This window comes from Otolemur garnettii, unplaced genomic scaffold (genome assembly GCF_000181295.1).
Source record: "Otolemur garnettii isolate 467f Iridium unplaced genomic scaffold, OtoGar3 scaffold00179, whole genome shotgun sequence".
In the NCBI taxonomy this organism is placed as follows: Eukaryota; Metazoa; Chordata; class Mammalia; order Primates; family Galagidae; genus Otolemur; species Otolemur garnettii.
This window is the reverse complement of record NW_003852574.1, coordinates 1,976,657-1,995,833: the sequence shown is the minus strand read 5'-3', so window position 1 is coordinate 1,995,833 and position 19,177 is coordinate 1,976,657. Positions and strand designations below refer to the sequence as shown.

At 52.8% G+C, this 19,177-nt stretch overlaps 1 protein-coding gene across 3 annotated transcripts in view; it reads right to left on the bottom strand.

Moving 5' to 3' along the window:
- RNF123 (ring finger protein 123) overlaps nucleotides 1-19,147 on the bottom strand; it is a 27,136-nt gene extending 7,989 nt beyond the window's left edge. Inside the window, exons 1-27 of one of the 3 annotated variants that reach the window (XM_012811898.2) lie at nucleotides 19,040-19,147; nucleotides 17,460-17,577; nucleotides 17,111-17,192; nucleotides 14,398-14,477; nucleotides 14,162-14,256; nucleotides 13,724-13,778; nucleotides 13,526-13,611; nucleotides 13,155-13,241; nucleotides 12,881-12,948; nucleotides 12,608-12,733; nucleotides 12,120-12,234; nucleotides 11,935-12,039; nucleotides 10,631-10,756; nucleotides 10,420-10,512; nucleotides 10,264-10,337; nucleotides 9,393-9,510; nucleotides 9,110-9,209; nucleotides 8,873-8,934; nucleotides 8,352-8,423; nucleotides 8,017-8,137; nucleotides 7,155-7,256; nucleotides 5,800-5,906; nucleotides 5,357-5,555; nucleotides 4,570-4,715; nucleotides 4,226-4,309; nucleotides 3,388-3,495; nucleotides 557-734 (exon numbers count right to left, since the gene is read on the bottom strand). In XM_012811898.2, coding sequence (XP_012667352.1) covers nucleotides 557-734; nucleotides 3,388-3,495; nucleotides 4,226-4,309; nucleotides 4,570-4,715; nucleotides 5,357-5,555; nucleotides 5,800-5,906; nucleotides 7,155-7,256; nucleotides 8,017-8,137; nucleotides 8,352-8,423; nucleotides 8,873-8,934; nucleotides 9,110-9,209; nucleotides 9,393-9,510; nucleotides 10,264-10,337; nucleotides 10,420-10,512; nucleotides 10,631-10,756; nucleotides 11,935-12,039; nucleotides 12,120-12,234; nucleotides 12,608-12,733; nucleotides 12,881-12,948; nucleotides 13,155-13,241; nucleotides 13,526-13,611; nucleotides 13,724-13,778; nucleotides 14,162-14,256; nucleotides 14,398-14,477; nucleotides 17,111-17,192; nucleotides 17,460-17,541 — 2,671 coding nt within the window. In that variant the 5' untranslated portion in view covers nucleotides 17,542-17,577; nucleotides 19,040-19,147. Of the gene's footprint in view, nucleotides 1-556; nucleotides 735-3,387; nucleotides 3,496-4,225; nucleotides 4,310-4,569; nucleotides 4,716-5,356; nucleotides 5,556-5,799; nucleotides 5,907-7,154; nucleotides 7,257-8,016; nucleotides 8,138-8,351; nucleotides 8,424-8,872; nucleotides 8,935-9,109; nucleotides 9,210-9,392; nucleotides 9,511-10,263; nucleotides 10,338-10,419; nucleotides 10,513-10,630; nucleotides 10,757-11,934; nucleotides 12,040-12,119; nucleotides 12,235-12,607; nucleotides 12,734-12,880; nucleotides 12,949-13,154; nucleotides 13,242-13,525; nucleotides 13,612-13,723; nucleotides 13,779-14,161; nucleotides 14,257-14,397; nucleotides 14,495-17,110; nucleotides 17,193-17,459; nucleotides 17,578-19,039 lie in introns of those variants that run through there. The other 2 variants (XM_023519537.1, XM_023519538.1) reach the window with 2 other exon arrangements.
- Nucleotides 19,148-19,177: the final 30 nt, after the last annotated feature.

Below are 19,177 nucleotides of genomic sequence, written 5' to 3'. Positions count from 1 at the left end.
ATTCGAACCCACCACCTTAGGTGTATGTGGCTGGCGCCTTAGCCGCTTGAGCCACAGGTGCTGAGCCATAATTCCAGCTTTGAAGACAAAGCCTGCAACAAGGCCAGGGGCCTGATAGCTCACAGCCTGATCCAGACAAACTGCCAAGCCCAGGCTCCTAGGTGGCCCCAGTAGGGCCCCTTCCCCCTGCTATGATTTACAAAGACAGACCATTCTGCCCCTGACCAATTACCATACTCTATGACCAGTGCTAAGGCAGCAAGGTGAGGGACCAGCCAGCTACTGGACCACAGCAGTTACTCAGCAACAGTAGGAGGAAGTAAAAGCCAAGGGCTCCCCACCCTATGCTCTATCTTGTCTGTTTTCTTCACAGCACCATGGCTGCAGGAACCAAGGCAGGGTGCAAATACTTATTTGCTGAGGGTGAGCCAGAGTAGAACCAGGCTCCCCTTGCGCCCATGTGGAAGTGTGTTGCTGACATGGAGGGTTCAGACCAGGGCCCCTATGCTCACACTAAAGGGCCCCTTTTCTGCCCCAGCCTGAATGGCCCCATCACCTGGGAGCTCCTCCATGCTATGCACGGGGCCAAAGTAATTCTTGAGAGCACTGTAGCTGTTGATGGCCACGCTCAGGTAGAACTCAGGCATAAAAGCGAAGAGAGAGCCTGTGCGATCACTGTGTTCAATGGTCCGCAGGCAGATGCGCAGCAGCCAATAGATGTCCAGCATCTTCTCCTGCAGGAGGCACACAGGGTGCTGCTGGGCCGTTCACCATAAGGGTCACAGGGGCCATGGCCCAGTCTGGGTATCAGCAAAAGCCTCCTCAGGACTGTGACATCAGAACTGAGACCTGGATTGCAGCCAGTGTGAATAACAGCTCAAACAGGGACCCCTAAGTCCTTGGCAGGCTAGAGGGTGCACCCGGCCTGGAGAAGGCAGCACTGTGACCCAGACCAGAACTCTGCTTTGCATGTTTTAAGAGGCACAGCAAGATTTTAAGCAAGGGTGTGAGATGGCTAGAACCCTGTGTTGGAACACTGCCTAAGGCAGAAGGGGCTGTAGGGCAAGTACAGGTAGGAAGGACAGTGAGGAAGCCAGTCTCATTTGGGCTCAAGAAGGCAGACAAAAGACTGGATGACCAGAACTAAAGACATACTCTTGGGCTGTGGGGAGAAGGGAAAGGTTGCAGTGAGAATGGGGCCCAAGTTTCTGGGGTGGTAGAGCCTCTGTGGAGGTCACTAGAGGAGAAGCAGGCCAGTAGCAGGGCAAGGGCATGGAAGAGAAGTGTGAGACACCTTGGGGTACCCCAGAGAGGTGGTGGGAGGAGGCAAGTAGAAGTTTGATCTGGAGCTCAAAGAAGGTGGTGGGAAGACAGGGGTTAGTGTGACTATTAGTGGAACAGAAGCCACAGGAAATGAAGAGAACCTGCTAAGAGCCCTGTTCCCCAATATGGTTCTCAGAGATTCTGTGTCAGGATCACACATTAAGGCCCAGGTCTAGGCCTAGACCCATATGTCTCTTGGAGTGCTTGGGCTTTAAACCAGCTCTCTTATGTGCTCTAAATCAAATGACTCAGGGAGATATGCGCAGAAGGGTGGGGGAGGGGAGCCCCAGTGCACACATGGCAGTGGAGATCCTGTTGCCAGGAAAGGCTGAGGCTGAGAAGGAGACAGCAAAGGTTTCACTGGAGCCAAAGGGCCAGTGTAATGGAGACAGATATGTGTCAGCAAGGTTGGGGGTTGTGGGGAAGATGGGAACTTTAGCAGAAATTTCAGAGATGTGGAAGAACCTGTGCTGGCCTGAGGGGAAAGCAGAAATGAGAGAGCTATGACATAAAGAAAGGGGTAGCTGTAGGCAGAAGTTGAGTCGAGAAAAGGCCTCCTGGGCTCTTTCTTTAATAATGGGAGAAACTGGATGAGAAAGACAGGTGAGTGAATGCTGAAGATGAAGAAGAAGGCAGTTCAACATGAAACATGATAAAGGCCATATATGAAAAGCCTATATCTAACATCATATTCAATAGTGAAAGACTGAAGTCTTCTCCTAAAACCAAGAAAAGGACAAATTAGCCCACTTTTGCCACATCCATTCAATATAGTACTAGAAATCCTCACCAGAGCAATTAGGCAAAAAAAAAAAAAAGATATCTTAACTGGAAAGAAAGAAGTAAAATTATTTCTGTTAACAGACTGATCTTGCATGTAGAAAACCCTAAAGATTCCATACACACCAAAAAAACTTACCTAGAATTATAATCAAATTCAGCAAAGTTACAGCATATAAAATCAACACACAAAAATGAACAGTCTGGGCGGTGCCTGTGGCTCAAAGGAGTGGGGTGCCGACCCCAAATGCTGGAGGTGGCAGGTTCAAACCCAGCCCCAGCCCTGGCCAAAAACTGCAAAAAAAAAAAAAAAAAAAGAAAGAAAAAAAGAAAAAAAGAAAAAAGAAAAAAGAATAATCTGAAAGGAAATCAAGAAAGTAATTCCAAAATAATTCCACTGGCCTCCCTGGACACAGTGGCTCATTAGCACTCTGGGAGGCCAAGGTGGGTGGATTGCCTGAACTTAGGAGTTTGAGACCAGCCTGAGCAAGAATTGAGACCACATTTCTACTTAAAAAAAAAAAAGAAAAATTAGATGGGCATTGTGGCGGGCACCTGTAGTCCCAGCTCCTGAGGAGGCTGAGACAGGAGGATCTCACGAGCTCGAGTTTGAGGTTGCTATGAGGTATGGACTCTGCCTCAAAAAAAAACAATAGAAAGAAAAGAAAAAGGAAATAATTCAATTTATAACAGCATCAAAAAATCCATAGGAATAAACTTAATCAAGGAGGCAAAAGACTTGAAGCTACACTGAAAACTACAAAATGTTGCAGAAAGAATTGGCTCAGTACCTGTAGCACAGTGGTTATGGCACTGGCCACATGCACTGAGGCTGGTGGGTTTGAACCCAGCCTGGGCCAGCTGAACAACAATGACAATTGCAGCAACAATAAAAAAAAAAAAATAGCTGGGCATTGTGGTGGGAGCCTGTAGTCCCAGCTGCTTGGGAGGCTGAGGCAAAAGAATTGCTTGAGCCCAGGAATTTGAGGTTGCTGTGAGCTGTGATGCTACAGCACTCTACTGAGGGTGACATAACGAGACTCTGTCTCAATTTAAAAAAAAATGTTGCTGAAAGAAATTAAAGATCTAAGAAATGGAAAGATACCCTGTGTTTGTGATTGTTAACTTAATGTTGTTAAGATGCTGGAGACTGAAGATGGGGAAGGGGCATGTGTGTGCCAGAGGCTCAAGGGGGCAGGAAGCATCAAGGGTCCTGGCACAAGCCTGCCCCACACATGACCAGTGAGGTGGGGAGGGGCCACTAGCCAAGGCCACCCTACTAACCTGGGAATAGACAGTGGCATGGACCCAGGCAAGACGGCGGCTCAGATGGTCCAGTTTTTCTGAGAAAACTTTCTGACTCTTGGTCAATTCTGCAAGAATGTCCTTCCTCTGCCACCCAAGGAAAAAGGAAGAAAATCAGGATGTATCCCCACCACTGCAACCCCCACTAAGAATGCAAGGAATTGGACTCTAGTTCTCAAAACCCTCTCCTGCTACTGATGAGCAGGTGACTCCAAGCAAGTCTTGGAACAGGGCCATGGACATCCCCTCAGGATGTGGAACTTAGGCTCAGCTGGGGTTCTGGGAGCTGCAGCCCAAGCATAAGGACTTGGTGCCAGAACTGCAGCTCCAGCAGCTGGCCAGACCCAGGGATCAGCTGACAGGTGAGAGCAAAGGGCCTTCCCGGGAAGCCCACCCTGGGCATACCTGACCCCACTCCCCAAGACAGAATAGCTATGGCAGTGGGGGTCCTGGGGAGTGGGGGAACCAGGTTCTGCTTCCCGCTGACTCTGCACGTAGCTGAGGAAGCACTCAGGGTCAATCCATAATTGATGAGGAGAGTGGGTGAGCTGCAGCACTTAGTGGGCTGGGAGGTGGGGCACCTTGACACAGTGTATATGGTGATAGGTTCAGGTCATGCCCAGCCCTGCTTCCAGGCCCTCCTACTAGCCTTTCTCTTACTAGTGCATGGTCAGGCTGGAGATGGGGACAATGACAACTGCTGAGGCAGCCTCAGAACCAGATTTCCTGTGTGGGATCCCCAGGGAACCCTGAGTAACCAAATTACCCTGTGCAACACTTCTCCCTCCCAGGATCTGCCTGCCTATCCACACCTTACCCTCTTGGGGCACCGGCGCAGCTTGTCCTCTGTGTCCCTCAGGGCCATAGCATATTCATTGACGTCATCGGAGACACCCACCATCTAGAGCATTGGATACAACGTGTCCATAGTCACTCTTGGGCACCTCATCCCAGCTCTGCCAAACTCCTAACTTAGGCCCAGGGTGGCCCCCTCCCACAACAGTCAAGGTCAGACCTGAGCAGCAGTGACAGAAACCAGTGTCGCCGTGGCACGTGCTTATGTGCACAGCCATGCACAGGCAGCCCTGCAGGCACACAGGAGGGAGCACACACATGCAGAACATCCCACCACCCAACGTGCGCAGACCAACAGTGTAAGACCTTGCCCAGCTGCTGGTGAACACTGAGATTATACATCATGACAGCACCATCCAGGACTTCCAGCAGCGAGTTCTCAGTGAGGGGCTCCTCAGGCTCCTCAGGGGGCCGCCCCAGCAGCAGGCCCTCGTTCCAGTTGTTGCCTTCAACTAGGGAGTGGGAGGAAAGAGTCACAGTCAGGGCCAGTCTGGGGCTGCTTCTCTCCTAAGCCTATGCAATCTGGATAGGCCTTACAGCAAGAGAGAAAATTCTCTTTCCCCTTCCTGTGTCCAAGGAGGGACCTGCAGGGAGAACATGGGGTGGGGTGGGGGTGGGAGCCAAGTCCCTGCATTGCCAGGACCTATTTCTGCAGCATTGATTTCCTGCCATCAGAATGCAGGAATGCTGCCAGGCTATAGGGCGGGGAAGGTGAGGGAGGGTATTGGGGGGGGGGTTGTTTTGTTTTTTGAGGTAAGAGTCTCACTTTGTCACTCTGGGTAGAGTACCATGGCATCATAGATCACAGCAACTTCAAACTCTTGGACTCAAGTAATCCTTTTACCTCAGCTTCCCTAGTAGCAGGGACTAAAGGCATCTACCACAATGCTCAGTTATTTTTAGAGACAGGGTCTCACTCTTGCTCAGGCTGGCCTTTAACTCCTTAGCTCAGGCAATTCACCCACTTTGGCCTCCCAGAGTGCTAGTATTACAAGCCTAGCTTAAGGCGCATATTTTGGCTTTGCCGAGGGTAGAGGTTGTACATAGGTGGAAGGTTCCTTCAGTACCCTTTCTGACCCCACCCAGCACTCACTGTCCTCACGTGTCCTCTGCTCCACACTCAGCGTGCGAACCTTCACTTTCTCTGAGGTGCTCAGAGGCCGCCGTGGAGTCATGAGGCTCACAGCCGCCGTGCTGAGGAAGCGGTTGGCTCGGCCCAGGGTTGGAGAACTGAGCCAGCCAGGCCGGGGCAGTGGCAGTGCACCTCCCACAGCCAAGGCCTGTGTGGGGCGCTGCAGTGGAGAGAGGAGGCCAGAGGCTACTCAGCTCCCTAGAACCACAGCTGGCTCAGGGATCCTTGACCTCTGGGGCTGGGGAATGGGAAGGGAGGGGTCATGCCTCTACTCACAGCAAGGGACCTGCCTGGTAAGGAGCCCCTTGCTGTACAGAGGGGAAGGTGACCCTGTATGATATCCCTGCCCATAAGATAATGGAAAAACCCGAAAAAAAGCCCTTCGCCTGCCCCTGCTGTGGCACCTGGGCCACAGTTGGGGCTGGCTCTTCATCCTCGTCTAGGTCATCCATGGTGGCCGCCTGGAGCTCTAGTGGGTCGATCACAATATTGGCTTTAGAAGCAAGGTCATCTAGGAGGAAGGGCAAGAGGGTTCTCAGGTCAGTGGTGTATGAGAGGCTATGGGTAGAAGTGCCCAGAGCAGAGAGAGCACCGCCAGCTCGGCAGCTGAGCAGCAGGCCTTGCAGGGCCCCGTGTACCATGGTGCCTATCTCTCAGCCCAGCCTTCATTCTGCATCCCAAAGGTGCCTCATCTACCAGCAACTCAGTGGCAGGAGGCCTTCACCATCACACCCTTCCTATCAGTCTCTAATTTTGTTTCCTGGGACCTCATGTTCTCCAGGGCTTCCCTAGTTCTCTGGCTGCTCCATTAAACAGAGATCCCAGACTGCCTAGGCCTCTGCTTCCTCCCTTTGCACACTCCCAGGGGAGCCAAGCCTCATCACAGGCTCATCTCCACCTCTTTGCTAATAGCTGACTATTCCACCTCAGCCTCCAGCCCAAGCCTCATTCCTGGCTTTGTCCCTGGGTACCTCAAATATGCTGTGTCCAATACTAAACTTGTCATCTCAGCTTTCTCCTGCAGTCCCTCTCTCTGATGACATCCCATCCATACAACCTCTGGCAGAAAGCCTGGGGTCATCCTTGACGCCTCCCCTACATGCCTGGCACAGGCCTTTATCATCCTCTGTTGCCTGGACAACAGGCCTCCCTGTATCTCAGTCCCTGTACTTGGGTCTTCACACTGCAGAAACCAGGGTGAGCTTCTCAAACCCCACCTTATAGTCTTCCAAAACGCCTCTGGAATGAGTCTACATCTGCTTTGTGGACTATAAGGCCCTCAGATTCTGCCTCTGGGACCCTGTGGCCTCAATTCCCACCACTTCCTGCCTCACACTACTCCCCGGCATACCAATTGCTTCTAGCCTCCAGGCCATGCTGGACTGTTTCAGGCATCCCTTCCTTACTTGCTCACACTGCTCTCATGCCCTTTTGCACTGGAGCAACTTGTGCTTACCCTAACAGCACACAGGGAGCACCTGCACACCCTACCACCCCAAGATCCCGGCCCTTATCAGCCCACCTACACCCTATTTCAATACAGCACTCCCAGCCTTCCCTTGGGGTGGATGCTTAAGGGAGGGGATAGCTGGGGCTAAGCCCCGAGGCAGAGCAGATCAGCATCTCCCTGCCTGAGCCAGTGGGAGGACTTGGGCGCCCTCTGGTGGGCACAGTACAGCTCAGCACCCACAGTAGAGCAAGCTCAAGGCCTGAACCCAACAGGCCCCAGACCTCTCACGGCCCATGGGTCTACACGCACCTTTGAGGGTTTTCCGAAGGTGTGAGAGGAGGCCCCCCAGGTGCTGCAGGTCGAAGTAGTCTACCTTGCCATTATAGAAGATCTGGGGCGGGATGTAGGCCTCTGCAAGTAGTCAAGGAGGCCAGTCCAGCAGTCAGGGCCCAGCAAGAAGACCCTCCCCAGAGGTCTCCCCTCTACTCTGCCCTAGCTTAGCCAAGGACTTTTGGCCTTGGCTACCCACCCAGGCAGAGAGTGGGAGCACAGCAGGCCTCTCTTACCTCCCCCACTCCCTGCCATTTCAGATAAATGACAATAACTATACAACTTGGGATGAAGGGGGCATTCATGGTAGCTGATCACTCAGGGGAGAAGCAGAGAGGCCCGGCCCCTGCCCTACAGGTACTCACCCTGATGAAGATGCAGGAGAGCACCTGTACACCCCATCCCCTACCTTGCCAAGGTCCCCTGTCAGCCCACCTGCTCCCTATTTATTACAGTGCTCCCAGACTTCCTCTGCAATGGAAGGCCTATCCATAGTGGGTGAGGTTCCCACTGATGCTTGGATACAACACAAACACAGCCCCCTCCCCCCATTCCCCCTGCAAGGCAGCCCTACAAAGGAATGCACACAGCTGTCTGGACTAGGATTGAGGAAAGAGCTCATAGTGGACAGAAGCCAGTGGGGACATTCAGAGCAACACGGGCATAGGAGTCCTGGAGCACAGGGCTCCTGCTGTCCCAGTGAAGGAGCTGCCTGTGTGTAGTGTAGGACTGACCTATACAGGAGGCCAGGGACAGCTCCCTTCAGCCCCTCACACCAGCTCAGCACTCCATGCCAACACTAGGGGCTGGCTCACTGACCTAGGTCCCCTGTCCCACTCACCCTCACTGAAAGAAGCATGGGGGTTGGAAGCCTTGTACTCATCCCAGTAGTAGCGTAGGGCAGAGATCAGTCGATGCAAGAAGCAGACCATATACTCAGGTGGACAGAGCATGGGCATGTTCTGTGGGCACAGGGCACAAACCTGTCTTGGTGCCAGCCCACAGCCCAGCCCATTCCTCATCCAAAGCCCTGCTCCAGGCCCTGGGTTGTACAGATAGGGAAAGACAGCAGAGGAAGGAGCAGTGGTGAGGCAGCCTGAAAGGCATCAGAGCTCAGGCTGCAGCCCCTGCAACACAGCCAGGGGTCCACAGCGGGCTGGCCCAGAAGAAACCTACCCCCCGACCACTGGCGTTCTCCTGTAGAAACTTGCGGAATTTGGTCAAGAAGATGTATCTTGAAGCTTCGCCCTTTTGCGGAGGGAAAAAATGAGGCAGTGATGAGCTAAGAATGCTGGCTCAGACCAGACTCACTTAGTGTATCTTTTTTTTTGAGACAGAGTTTTACTATGTTGCCCAGTAGAGAGTCCCGTGGGACTCTCAGCAACCTCAAACTCTTGGCCTTAAGTGATTCTCTTCAGACTCCCAAGTAGCTGGGACTACAGGTGCCTGCCACAACACCCAGCTATTTTTTGGTTGTAGTTATCATGGTTTATTTGGCAGGCCTGGGCTGGGTTTGAACCTGCCAGCTCCAATGTATGTGGCGGCCCCTAGCCGCTGAGCTACAGGTGCCAAGCCACACTCAGTGTATCTTACCCTGGGCTCTGCAATGGGAACTTGCATCAGCTCCTACCCTGTAGGGACCCAATATAGTATCCCTCCTGATCAGGGACCTACACAGGGGTCTGGGAGTTACTTACCCCATTGTCGTCTTTATTGTCCAATAGCAGCTTTAGGATCTGGACTTGCAGTTCTTCCACCACTGGTGGTGAGGAGGGGAACATGGCCTTAGGCTCCCAGGGATGGGAGGGGTAGCAGGTTTGAGTCAGGGTTCCACCACTAGGGTTCCCCAAGCCCAACCTAGGCATGGTCACTACCAAGCACCTCCAGTATACACACACAAATCCTCCCCACTCAGTGTCCAAAGTGGGGCTGACCTTCAATGCGCTTCTTGAGCCTTTGGCAGCCCCGTTCGTAGGCTCGCCGCCGTATCCGTTCCTCAGCAGCCTCCTCCTTCACCTCCTTACTCTCTTTGCCCTAGGCAGGGGCAGGGGGATGGACAGCAGGGTCACCCAGGACTTAGCCAAGCCTGCTTCAGACAGAAGACACCTCTGCCCAACTCTAGAACTCCAGGGACCAGGGCTGCAAAGAGGCCTACCATGCTATGCTATTCCCAGCCCTCACTGTAACCACTTCCCACCCCACTTGGCATCCACCCACCTCCCTGCTGGAGCGGTGGGGCCACCAGGTGGTGGGAATGAGTTCCTGCAGGCCAGCTTCCTCCACACGGAGGGGGCTCTTGATGTAAAAGAAGACAACTGACCGGAGCACATCAAAGCTGGTGGTTGTCAAGGCAGGGCTCTGCTCAACAAAGGGCACTATGCTAGTTCTCCCTGTGAAGCCTACCCCCACCATAGCTTGCCCACCACCAAGGGTGCCATTACCACTATGTGCCTATCTCCCCAGAATATGAGCCTGGAGAAACAGCTATGGCTGTCAAGCCCACCAAGTCCAATACCCAGCAGGTACATAATAAAGGCTTGTCACAGGAATAGATGACCACAGGACAGGCTAAAGAGAGGGCATGGTGGGCCTCTTCCCCGGCCCCAACTCTGGCCCCTGTGTTTTCTGGATTTGTTTCCATGGAGGCTGGAAGACCCCGGACCAAGCAGACAAGATGGCTATGAGCTCAGGCTTCATAGCCAGGAGCCCAAAGCTAGGCTCTCTGTCTTACTTGTGCAGTTCTTAACACTTCTGGGAAGTGCAAGGAGCTGCCTCCTTAAAGATTTTACAAGAATCCCCACTGTGGAACTCAGACAAAAGTGCAGGGTTTTGGCTGAAGAAGGCAGGCCCTGGTGGCCTTCCCACCCCTCCCTGTAGCCCAAACCTACAGCCGTGTAAAAAGACCTGCCCAGGCAGCAATCAGCCTGAGCCCTTTGCTCTACTTCCCTGCTCTGTAGAAAAACTGCCAGGGACTAAGCAGCTCTGATCCTCCTGAGGCTCCTTGGGGAGCCCTGAATAGTGCCCTCTCTGGCCTCTGCAGACTCTGTAAAGCACATCTCTGGCCTGCCTGGCAGCAAACGGAGGATACAGGACATTGCTAAGCAGAAACTTGCGGGATTTCCTATGCTTCAGGATGGCAATAGTGAGCCGCAGGTAGTGGATCTGTGGAGAGGGAATGCTCAGAGTAGAGTGGGTACGTAAGGCCAAGGGCACTTGGGGTAAGGGCAGAGGCAGGCACTCCCACCTGTAGGCCTAGGTCTGGGACGATGGGTGAGAACCGGTACAGCCGCAGCAGAGACATCATCAACTGCTTGAGGCAATCCTGTACCTCATAGTCCTATGGGAGAGATGCCAGGGCAGCCATGTTTGGAGCATTTCTCAAGGCCCACCTTGCATCTCACCCATGTTAGTTGAGCCTGACAGCTTGGCCTAAGGCCTGAAGTAAAGAGCCTCACCTCCATGAAGAGCCACAAGAGGTCCAGGACCTGGTGCACCATGGACTGCGCCTGCACAGGTGTGCCCTTCTCCACGACACCCAGCAGGAAGCTCATGAGCACAGCTTCCACCAGGTATACCTTGCGCTGCACCAAGGGGAGATACCGGTAAGATGGTTGCCTTCTGCCCTGGTCAAGGCCATGGTAAAGGCTCAGGCCTCAGGCATAGTCTTGAGCCCAAGCAACCCCAACACACAGATAGGTCCTTCCAGGGTCTGACTGAGAGATAAGAAAGGGCCACTGCCCCACAGCCCCTCTAGGGTTTTGCATACACAGTTTCCCTGGTCTGTAACATTATTACTCTTCAATTTTCTTTCTTTTTTTTTTTTTTTTGAGACAGAGTCTTACTTTGTCACACTGTAGAGTGCTGTTGCATTATGGCTCACAGCAACCTCAAACTCTTGGGCTTAAGCGATTCTCTTGCCTCAGCCTCCCAAGTACCTGGGACTACAGGTGCCCGCCACAACACCTAGCTATTTTTTTTATTGTAGTTGTCACTGTTTGGCAGGCCAGGTTGAGTTTGAACCCACCAATCCTGGTATATGTGGCCAGCGCCCTAGCCACTGAGCCACATATGTTGAGCCTATTTATTTTTTGAGACAGAGTCTCACTTGGTCATCCTTGGTAGAGTGCCGTGGCCTCAGAACTCATTCCAACCTCCAACTCTTGGGCTCAATCTATCCTCTTGCCTCAATTTTTCTATTTTAGTAGAGACAGGGTCTCACTTCTGCTCAAGCTGGTCTTGAATTTAAGAGCTCAAGCTATCCATCCACCTTGGCCTCCCAGAATGCTAGGATTACAGGTGTGAGTCACCGCACCCAGCCATACCTGGCTTTTTTTTGGGGGGGGGGCTGGGTTTGAACCCACCACCTCCAGCATATGGGGCTAGCACTGTACCCTTTTGAGTCACAGGCACCACCCCGTACTGGGCTATTTTTACAGGCTGGGACTAGCCCTGGCTCAGGCTGGTCTCGAACCTGTGAGCTCAGGCAATCCACCTGCCTCAGTGTCCCAAGTGTTGGGATTACAGGCACGAGCCACCATGCCTGGCCTTACGCTTCAATTTTCTAGGACAGCCCCTAAGCCCCCTTAGCTGGACATGTCCCCTCCTCTCCAGAGTGCTATTCTTGAGGTCTGAGGGCTCTGAGGGTCACAGGGAGCCCCTGCTAGAAGATGCTACTGGGCCTCATGCACCCCAGCACCCCTACCCATGACACAGGCACATGCAGCACAACCCATCTCTTCCCTTCCCAGTGTCCCCTCACCAGCAGTGGTGCGAAGTGATGGAAGATGTGGGCCAGTGTGAGAAGGATGGTGGGCTGGCCCTGCAATTGCCACTCGGAGCCCTCCTTGTCCAGTAGCCGCCCCTCCTATGGGTGGGGAAGGAAGGCTGTAAGGGGCATAGGGCTGGGGCAGGCCTCCAGCTCGCTCAGCCCAGACACCAGCTCACCACAGGGTCCAGCTCCACACTCAGCACTGCCTGGAAACAGCCCAACAACCTCTGTGCCCGCACCAGGTCAGCACACGGTGGGTCCTGCAGGGGCCGGTAGCCTGCCACTGGGTAGGTGCCACAGAGTTAAGCCAGCAATGCCAGATCTGTGGCTGAGACAAACCCACTCCCTCCCACTGATACCCCTGATAAGGGGCCTGGGATCTAGGGCAGGGTTGGTTTACATCACAACTCTCCCATTAAAACCCCACGGAGTGAAACTTCTGCCTTTCATGTTCTTCATCTGCATAACGGGGACAATAATGGTACCCACCTAACAAGGCTGCTGCAAGGATTGTTGCCCTCAGCACCCTATGCTACACCCTACTCACTTCTTGTGGCAACCAGGGCCTGCCTTCAGCCCACAGAGCTCATGGGATAGGGATCCCTGCATCCCAGTTTCCCCAAGAGCTTCTAAGCAGCCCATAACCATCTTTCCAAAATGATATCGCAGAGGACGGCTGCCGAAGTTGAAGGCAACGGATTCCTTGAAAGAGAGGCTGATGGCTGGAAAGTAGGCCATGCCCAGGCCCCTGGAAAGGTTCTCAAAGGCAGTACCCAGTGACACACCATTCCTGGAGAAGAAGGGTGGGTCCATGAACCACTAAGAAGGATGTGGCTGCCCACCCTCAGCTACCAGACCCATTACAGGGACCAGAAAACTGGGGTCAGTTCTGGGAGACTCCAGAGGCCAGGCCTATGAATAGAGGTGGGAGACTCACAGGCAGAAGGACAGAGTACCATCATCCAGGTCAATCAGGCAGCTCACGATGTCCCCTGCTGCCCATGCCTGCTGTGAGAGGAGGCCTTACAGACTCATAGAAGCATGGCAGCCTGCCCACCCTAGCTATATTTCTAGGACTGGCCACAAGTATAAAGGACCTGCATTCCTGTCCCTTCTCTGGTGCCCTACGTTTACTCGTGGCTGCCCAGGGGCTCCAGATTAGCTGTAGGGATTGTCTGGGGTAGGTGATCCACAGGAGGCTTGGCCCTCACCTTGCCATAATTCGTTGTGGTCACATTCCACTTGCGTACCCGGTTGCCATCGTAGGCATAGGAGTTGTGTGTATCTCCAACCCCCTCCTAGGGAGGAACCGCCTGTGAGGCCTGGGGTGAGGTGGGTAGGGGTAGGGCCAGAACCCACCAATCACAGCCTTGGGCCCCCATGGCCCTAGAGAGGGGAATGATGCCTTGAGAGGAGTGAGGGGTATTTTCTGGGCTGAAGTGCCTTGGCACAGGTTGGGATTCATTCCTTCTCCAGAGGGCAGTCCAGGTGAGGATCTTGAGCAGGTCTGAGAAGCTTCCAGAGCCCTGATGAGGCCTGTGGCAGGAGGTCTCTTTGGGAAGGGCCCCTGCCCTACACATACCTCCTGATTGAAGCGGCAGTTGATGGTGCACCAGCCGATCTGCATGAGCCCCTGGGAGGAGATGAGCACCTCGTAGACCCATTTCCCTGGAAAGAGCTGAGTTAGGCTCAGCAGATGGATAAAGACTGCCTCTTGCCTTAGGCCTGGGCCCTCAAACTTCCTCCCTGTGCCTTGGGCCACAGTGGAATATGATCTTACCTTTGTATACACATGTGGTAGAGCGGATAGTGCCAAAGTTGCTGTGTCCAATCACCTGAGTGAAGAAGTAGGGGGTGGGCTTCCTCCCAAGCACACAGAGCGCCTCCCCAAGGAAGAAAGACCCCCCTCCCCAGCTGAGATAGCCCTGGTGGGACCTGTCTGCCATAGCCAAACTGCACTGTGCCTAAAGATGGTGGGTGAGATGAGACCTGTGTCAGGAGGAAGTCTGGGCCTGGGCATAATGAGAGGGGTTCAGGGCTGTATTGGGAGAGCTTGGGGCTGAGGTCACATGAAGAGTGTTTCAGGGCAATGTCAGGAGGGCCGGAGGACTGAGAAGGCAATGGTCTGGGGTCATGGCCGAATGAGTTTTGGCTGGAGACCTATCATGATGAGTAGAGAGATAGGAGACCTCAGACCCCATATCTCACCCTCACTCACCCCTAGCAGGTCGTCATCTACCAGAAGAAGCCCCTCAAAGCCACCCGTGTGGTCCAGGACCACAGTTGATGGGCCAAGCCGCCCTTCAACCTGTCCTAAAAAGGGGAGAGGCAAGAGTCAGGCAGGCTAAAGGTCTGGCAAAACACACAGGGTGCACTGAGCTCACCAGAGAAGCTTCCAGGCCCTTCAGGTGCTACCTCTGCACCCCTGACCCCACTCCAAAGGCTGCTACATACCCTGGCTTTCCTCATCCTCATTGTCCACCTGTAGCAGCTGGTCCAGATGCTCTGGCAGGTTCTGGAAGTTCAGAGGTTTCCTGGGGAAAGTGAGAGGCTGATAGGGGCCCACAAAACCTTGAAATCAGCCAGATAACACTAAACCCCTTTCCCACCCTTGCTCCTGACCTTCAGAGGGTGACTACCTAGTTCTAGACTCTGGTATGAATTACCCACTAGGTCAGAAGGCTGAATTACCCACTAAACTAAAAATCTGGTGCACCTCAGGACTATTAAAAAGTAGTATTCCTCTTTAAGCCTTAACCCTCACCTGTGAAAAGAGAACAATATCTGCATGTCAAAGATACTACAAAAATTCCAAGGAAGAGCATGTGCACAGCCATAACCTACCTGCTCTTTGAGGTGGCTGTGTTGAGTATGTCTGGGAGGAGCCTGGGAGAATTGCTGGTCCCTAGCATGGTTATTACCAAGGCTGCCTAGTCCAGCCTTTAACAGTAGCTCTGTGGTTCCTTTGGGGGCAGACTTCCAAACTCCCTGTCACCAAGCCAAGGCAGACTGTGTTTAGACATGTCCTGGCAGTATGAAAGGCTCAGCCCTCTGAGCTGCTGGGTAGCTCTGTCATGAACTCACTTGTCCTTAAATGGCCAGGAGAGCACAGGCCCGCCTACCTTCCACCTGTTCTAGTCAAAGGTGCTAGGAAAATCTCTCTGGGTGGCCCCCTGAACCTCTCAACACACATGCCCAGAGGAGAAGGAGAAAGAGTACTGTCTAATGCTGGCCAGCTGTCCTGAGGTCAGCTCTTAAGAAAAGCAGGTTATAGGGTGGTGGTAACCAGTAGGACATGGGTAGAACAGAGGTCCGATGCCCATTAGGATTCAGTCCACAGACTGCCAGTATTGGCTTATCCACCTTTAATCTCAGCTCTTACACTACTCACCACCTAGACAATAGGACTTGGAAGGGGATGTAGGTAGATGGGCCAAAGCACCAACTCTCTGATAAGGCAGCTATAACCTAGGCTCAGGGACCACATTTTCCCTGGTTGTGAGCCACTATGGCCCTGAGCTGCAGGAGGCAGAGATGCATAAAGGCCCCTTCTTAACCCTGCTGAGCCCCAAGCCAAGTCCAAGTGATGGCTAGCCATTGGGGTACCCAGCCAGTGTCATGGAAAGCTAATGCCAACCCCATCTCTAAACACTTCAATGGGCCTAGGGAGAGCATAGTTCTTGTAGACCCAATCTTAGGAGGACTACTCTTACATTTCCTCCCAAGAGCAAGTTTTGTGCCTGACCCCAGGAGAAGGCTGCATATGGCTGTGGACAGCTGGCCTGACAGAGACTCTGCTGGGTGTCTGCAGCACTGCTCATTTGACCAACCCTAGCACTTGCCTGCCCTTTTTGGATTTTCTAGGTCCCAACCTGCATCCCATTATTGACTGCTCTACACCAGCTCTCCCTCTTGGCAGCCATGGCACCAGTAGTAGTGGGACCATCTCTGGTGTCACATGAGGAAGGGATCAGATGGCCCTGGAAACAGGCCAGGACTGGGAATGAACAGTAGCCCTCTGCAAGTAACTTTCTGGCCACCACAGCTGCTTAAATAGAACAGACAATGGTGCTGCCTTTTTGGCCCGTCCAAAGAGCAGAGACTGTAAAGGGCAGAAGAGCTGAGGCCAGTGAGGGCATGAGAGACAAGACATTTATACCTCACCTCAGGGAAAACCTACATGATTCTTTGAAGAGATAATTTGGCAATAGTCTTAAAAGTGAATGTAGCACAAACACTCTAGCCACATGACTCTGACCCTGGGCATCCTCACAGCATTATTTAGAAAAGCAAAAGTCTCTCCAAACTAGGGCAATGCTATGTGCCACAGCAGACCCCCTCACCCTGGCTCTAATGATGCCCACTAAAACAGATTTGTAACATGGAAAGATACTTATCGGATAACATTTAATGAAAATATAGGATTAAAATTTCTATAAAGTTTTGAAAGTAAGAGATATATTCATTGCTTTGATGAGTGATGGTTTAACAGGTTCATATGTATGTTAAAACTTATTAAATTGTACACTTTAAATATGAACAGTTTATTGTAGATCAATTATAGCTCAATAAAAAACTTTTTAAGAAAAGACTGAAGATGACAAATTTTTAAAAAGTTTTCTATATAACATACTCTGAACTATACATACCATGAGATAAAGAAAACAGAAAAAAAATCATATTCAAATGGTCACAGAATAATGACATGACAGGTACTTTTCCTTCTCTTTCTGAACTTCTGCTAAAGTATACTTGTAACTTTGTATGGACTAAATGTAAATGTATTAAACTTGCAAGGAAAAGGTCTTAGTGGGGTTTGTACTTTACAAGGTCAGGTAGAGGCAATGGGGGTAGGGGAAGGGCAGGGCACAGACAGGTACACATGGGCCCAGATGTTGAATGTGAATCAGGTACCAGGTACTATGCTGGTTACTGAATATGCATCTGCTCCCTAACCTCCAGGACACTCTCAGAGGAACTAGCACTGCCTGAAGAGAGGAAGAAGTGGAGTCCAGAAGGCAGACTCTGGTCAGAGGTCTCACAGCCAGGATCAGTAAGAAGAACCCAAGTCAGTCTGTCCAGAGCCCATTCTCCCCTTCCCTATGACTGTAGCCTCAGGCCTCTGGTCTGGCCCAGCAGTGAGGAGAGGCTACCCACTCAGCCATACCTGCTGGTGGCTGCGAGGGTTTCATGGTCAGAAGAAAAGACGCGGTGTAAGTAGTCATTCAGCAGCTTCTCGTGCACAATGCCTGAGCCACAGGTCAGAGGGAGTAAAGGTCACATCAGTGCCACTCCTGCCCCTGCTGGCTCTAGAGACCTACCCTAGGCCAGGCACAGGGGTCAGAATAACAGCTACATTGGGTGCACAGCTCCCCAGTTACAGGTAGATGAGCTTGCTCATAGGAACAAGGGGTACAGTAAGGCCTGAGGTTCACTGGACCTGGGACTTTACTGCCTTTGTCCCTTCCTTCTCCTCTCAATAAGAGAAACCTCCTCCCTGCCCTGCTGGCCCTTACCTGTGATCCTGGATTTCTCAGCATCTGAAGTCAGCCTATAGCTCTTGCGGGAGAAAGACATGCTGGCCCCCTTGGATGCCATCCTTCATCTCTCATGGGCTGCCAGTGGTCCTGGAGGCTGAGCCAGATGCAGAGCCTGTCTACTTGAGGCCAGCCAAAGGCCTTTATACTTTACCTTATCCTGGGTTGGCAGCAAAACTTGGGAACAGCTTGAGGCCAGGGGCAGGTACATTCACAACCCAGGGCAGAGGAGAGCAGGGGCTCCTAGTTTCTATATAAGGAGGGTAGGTGAGATCTAGACCCATGTGACAGGAACTACTTCTTGTTCACCACTGTGTCCCAGTGCCCAGCATAGGGCCTGGTAGAGAGCAGGTGCCAGATACATGTTAGCTAAATCATACTAAATGTCTTAGCTCTGAGGAAATCAGATCAAAATGTTTAAAGTGACATGGCCTAGGGGCAGAACCTTAGTATCCATCTCAGTTGTAAGCCATACTAGGTTCAGCTCCTATCTAGAAGCAAGAACCCTGCATCACAACCCCCAAGTGCAGACCACCACTGGTCTGGCCATCTCCAGCCACAAGTCCCACTCACTTGAAGATTCCTTTCTTCTCTACTCAGAGGCCTTGCTAGCTTTTATGTTTCCAGACACATGCTAGTCTCCCACTTTATCCAAGCATCAGCCTTGCCTGGACGTCATCACAGACTCCTTTGGTTTTCCTACTGCTGCCTGTCCCTCACATACCATGTTGTTTCTACAGCTGCTCCAGAACCCACTCTTAAGTCCCTGGTGCTGTCCAACATAGTAGCTACCATCCACAGGAGGTTATTTAAATTTCTTTAAAGTTTTAAAACTTAGCGATCTGATTTTTCAATTACATTAGCCACATGTCAAGGGTTCAATGACCACATGCAGCTGATAGTTACTCTACTGGACAGCACAGAGGAAGAACATTTCTACCTGGCACAGAAAGTTCATAAAACAGCGCTGGTCTAGAGCTTGGCTCAGCAGCTCTGCCTTAACCAGCACTCCCTTTTCTGCAGCCCAGTCTCTTATCTCACCCCAAACAGGCCCTCTACGCCCGCCACAAACCCTTGTCTTCTGCCCCTCAGGAAGGTGATTCTCCCGCCCCGCAGCCCACCGCCGGCCCTCAATGGGCGTGTGTGATCGGTAGCCCCCTCACACCAGAGCAGCTGCAGGACTGTCAGATGTAGTCATTCATTCGGTTAGACACCCACTCCAGGTGTCAGGTGCTGAGGACCCAGGTAAGAGGCGGACCCTGTCCCTGCCCTGGGGCTCCCTGCCACGGCAATCTTGTCCTGCCCCGCCGTGGAATCCGGGCTCAGAACCGAACCGACTCGGTCTAGGAGCCCAAGGACGGTGAGGGTAGTGCATGGCACCCCCTAGTCGCCCCCGCCTGGCCAAGCTCCAGACGACCTGCCAGGGCAGCTCCCTATCGCAGTCTCGCACAACAGGCCACGATCCTTGCCTGGCAGGCGCCCTTGCACTGGACCGGCCAGAGTCGTGAGGGAAGCCGCGGGGACCCGCCCTGCTTAGAGCCCGGCAGCCCCCCACTCACCCCTAGCCTCCGCCGCCGCGACTCGGCTCACAACATCCGCCCAGCCTCTCAGCTACGGCGTGCGTCCAGGGCCAAATCGAACGTCTGCTCTCGCGCTGCGCCGCGCCACCAGCTGCGCACGCGCACCAGCCAGCGCCC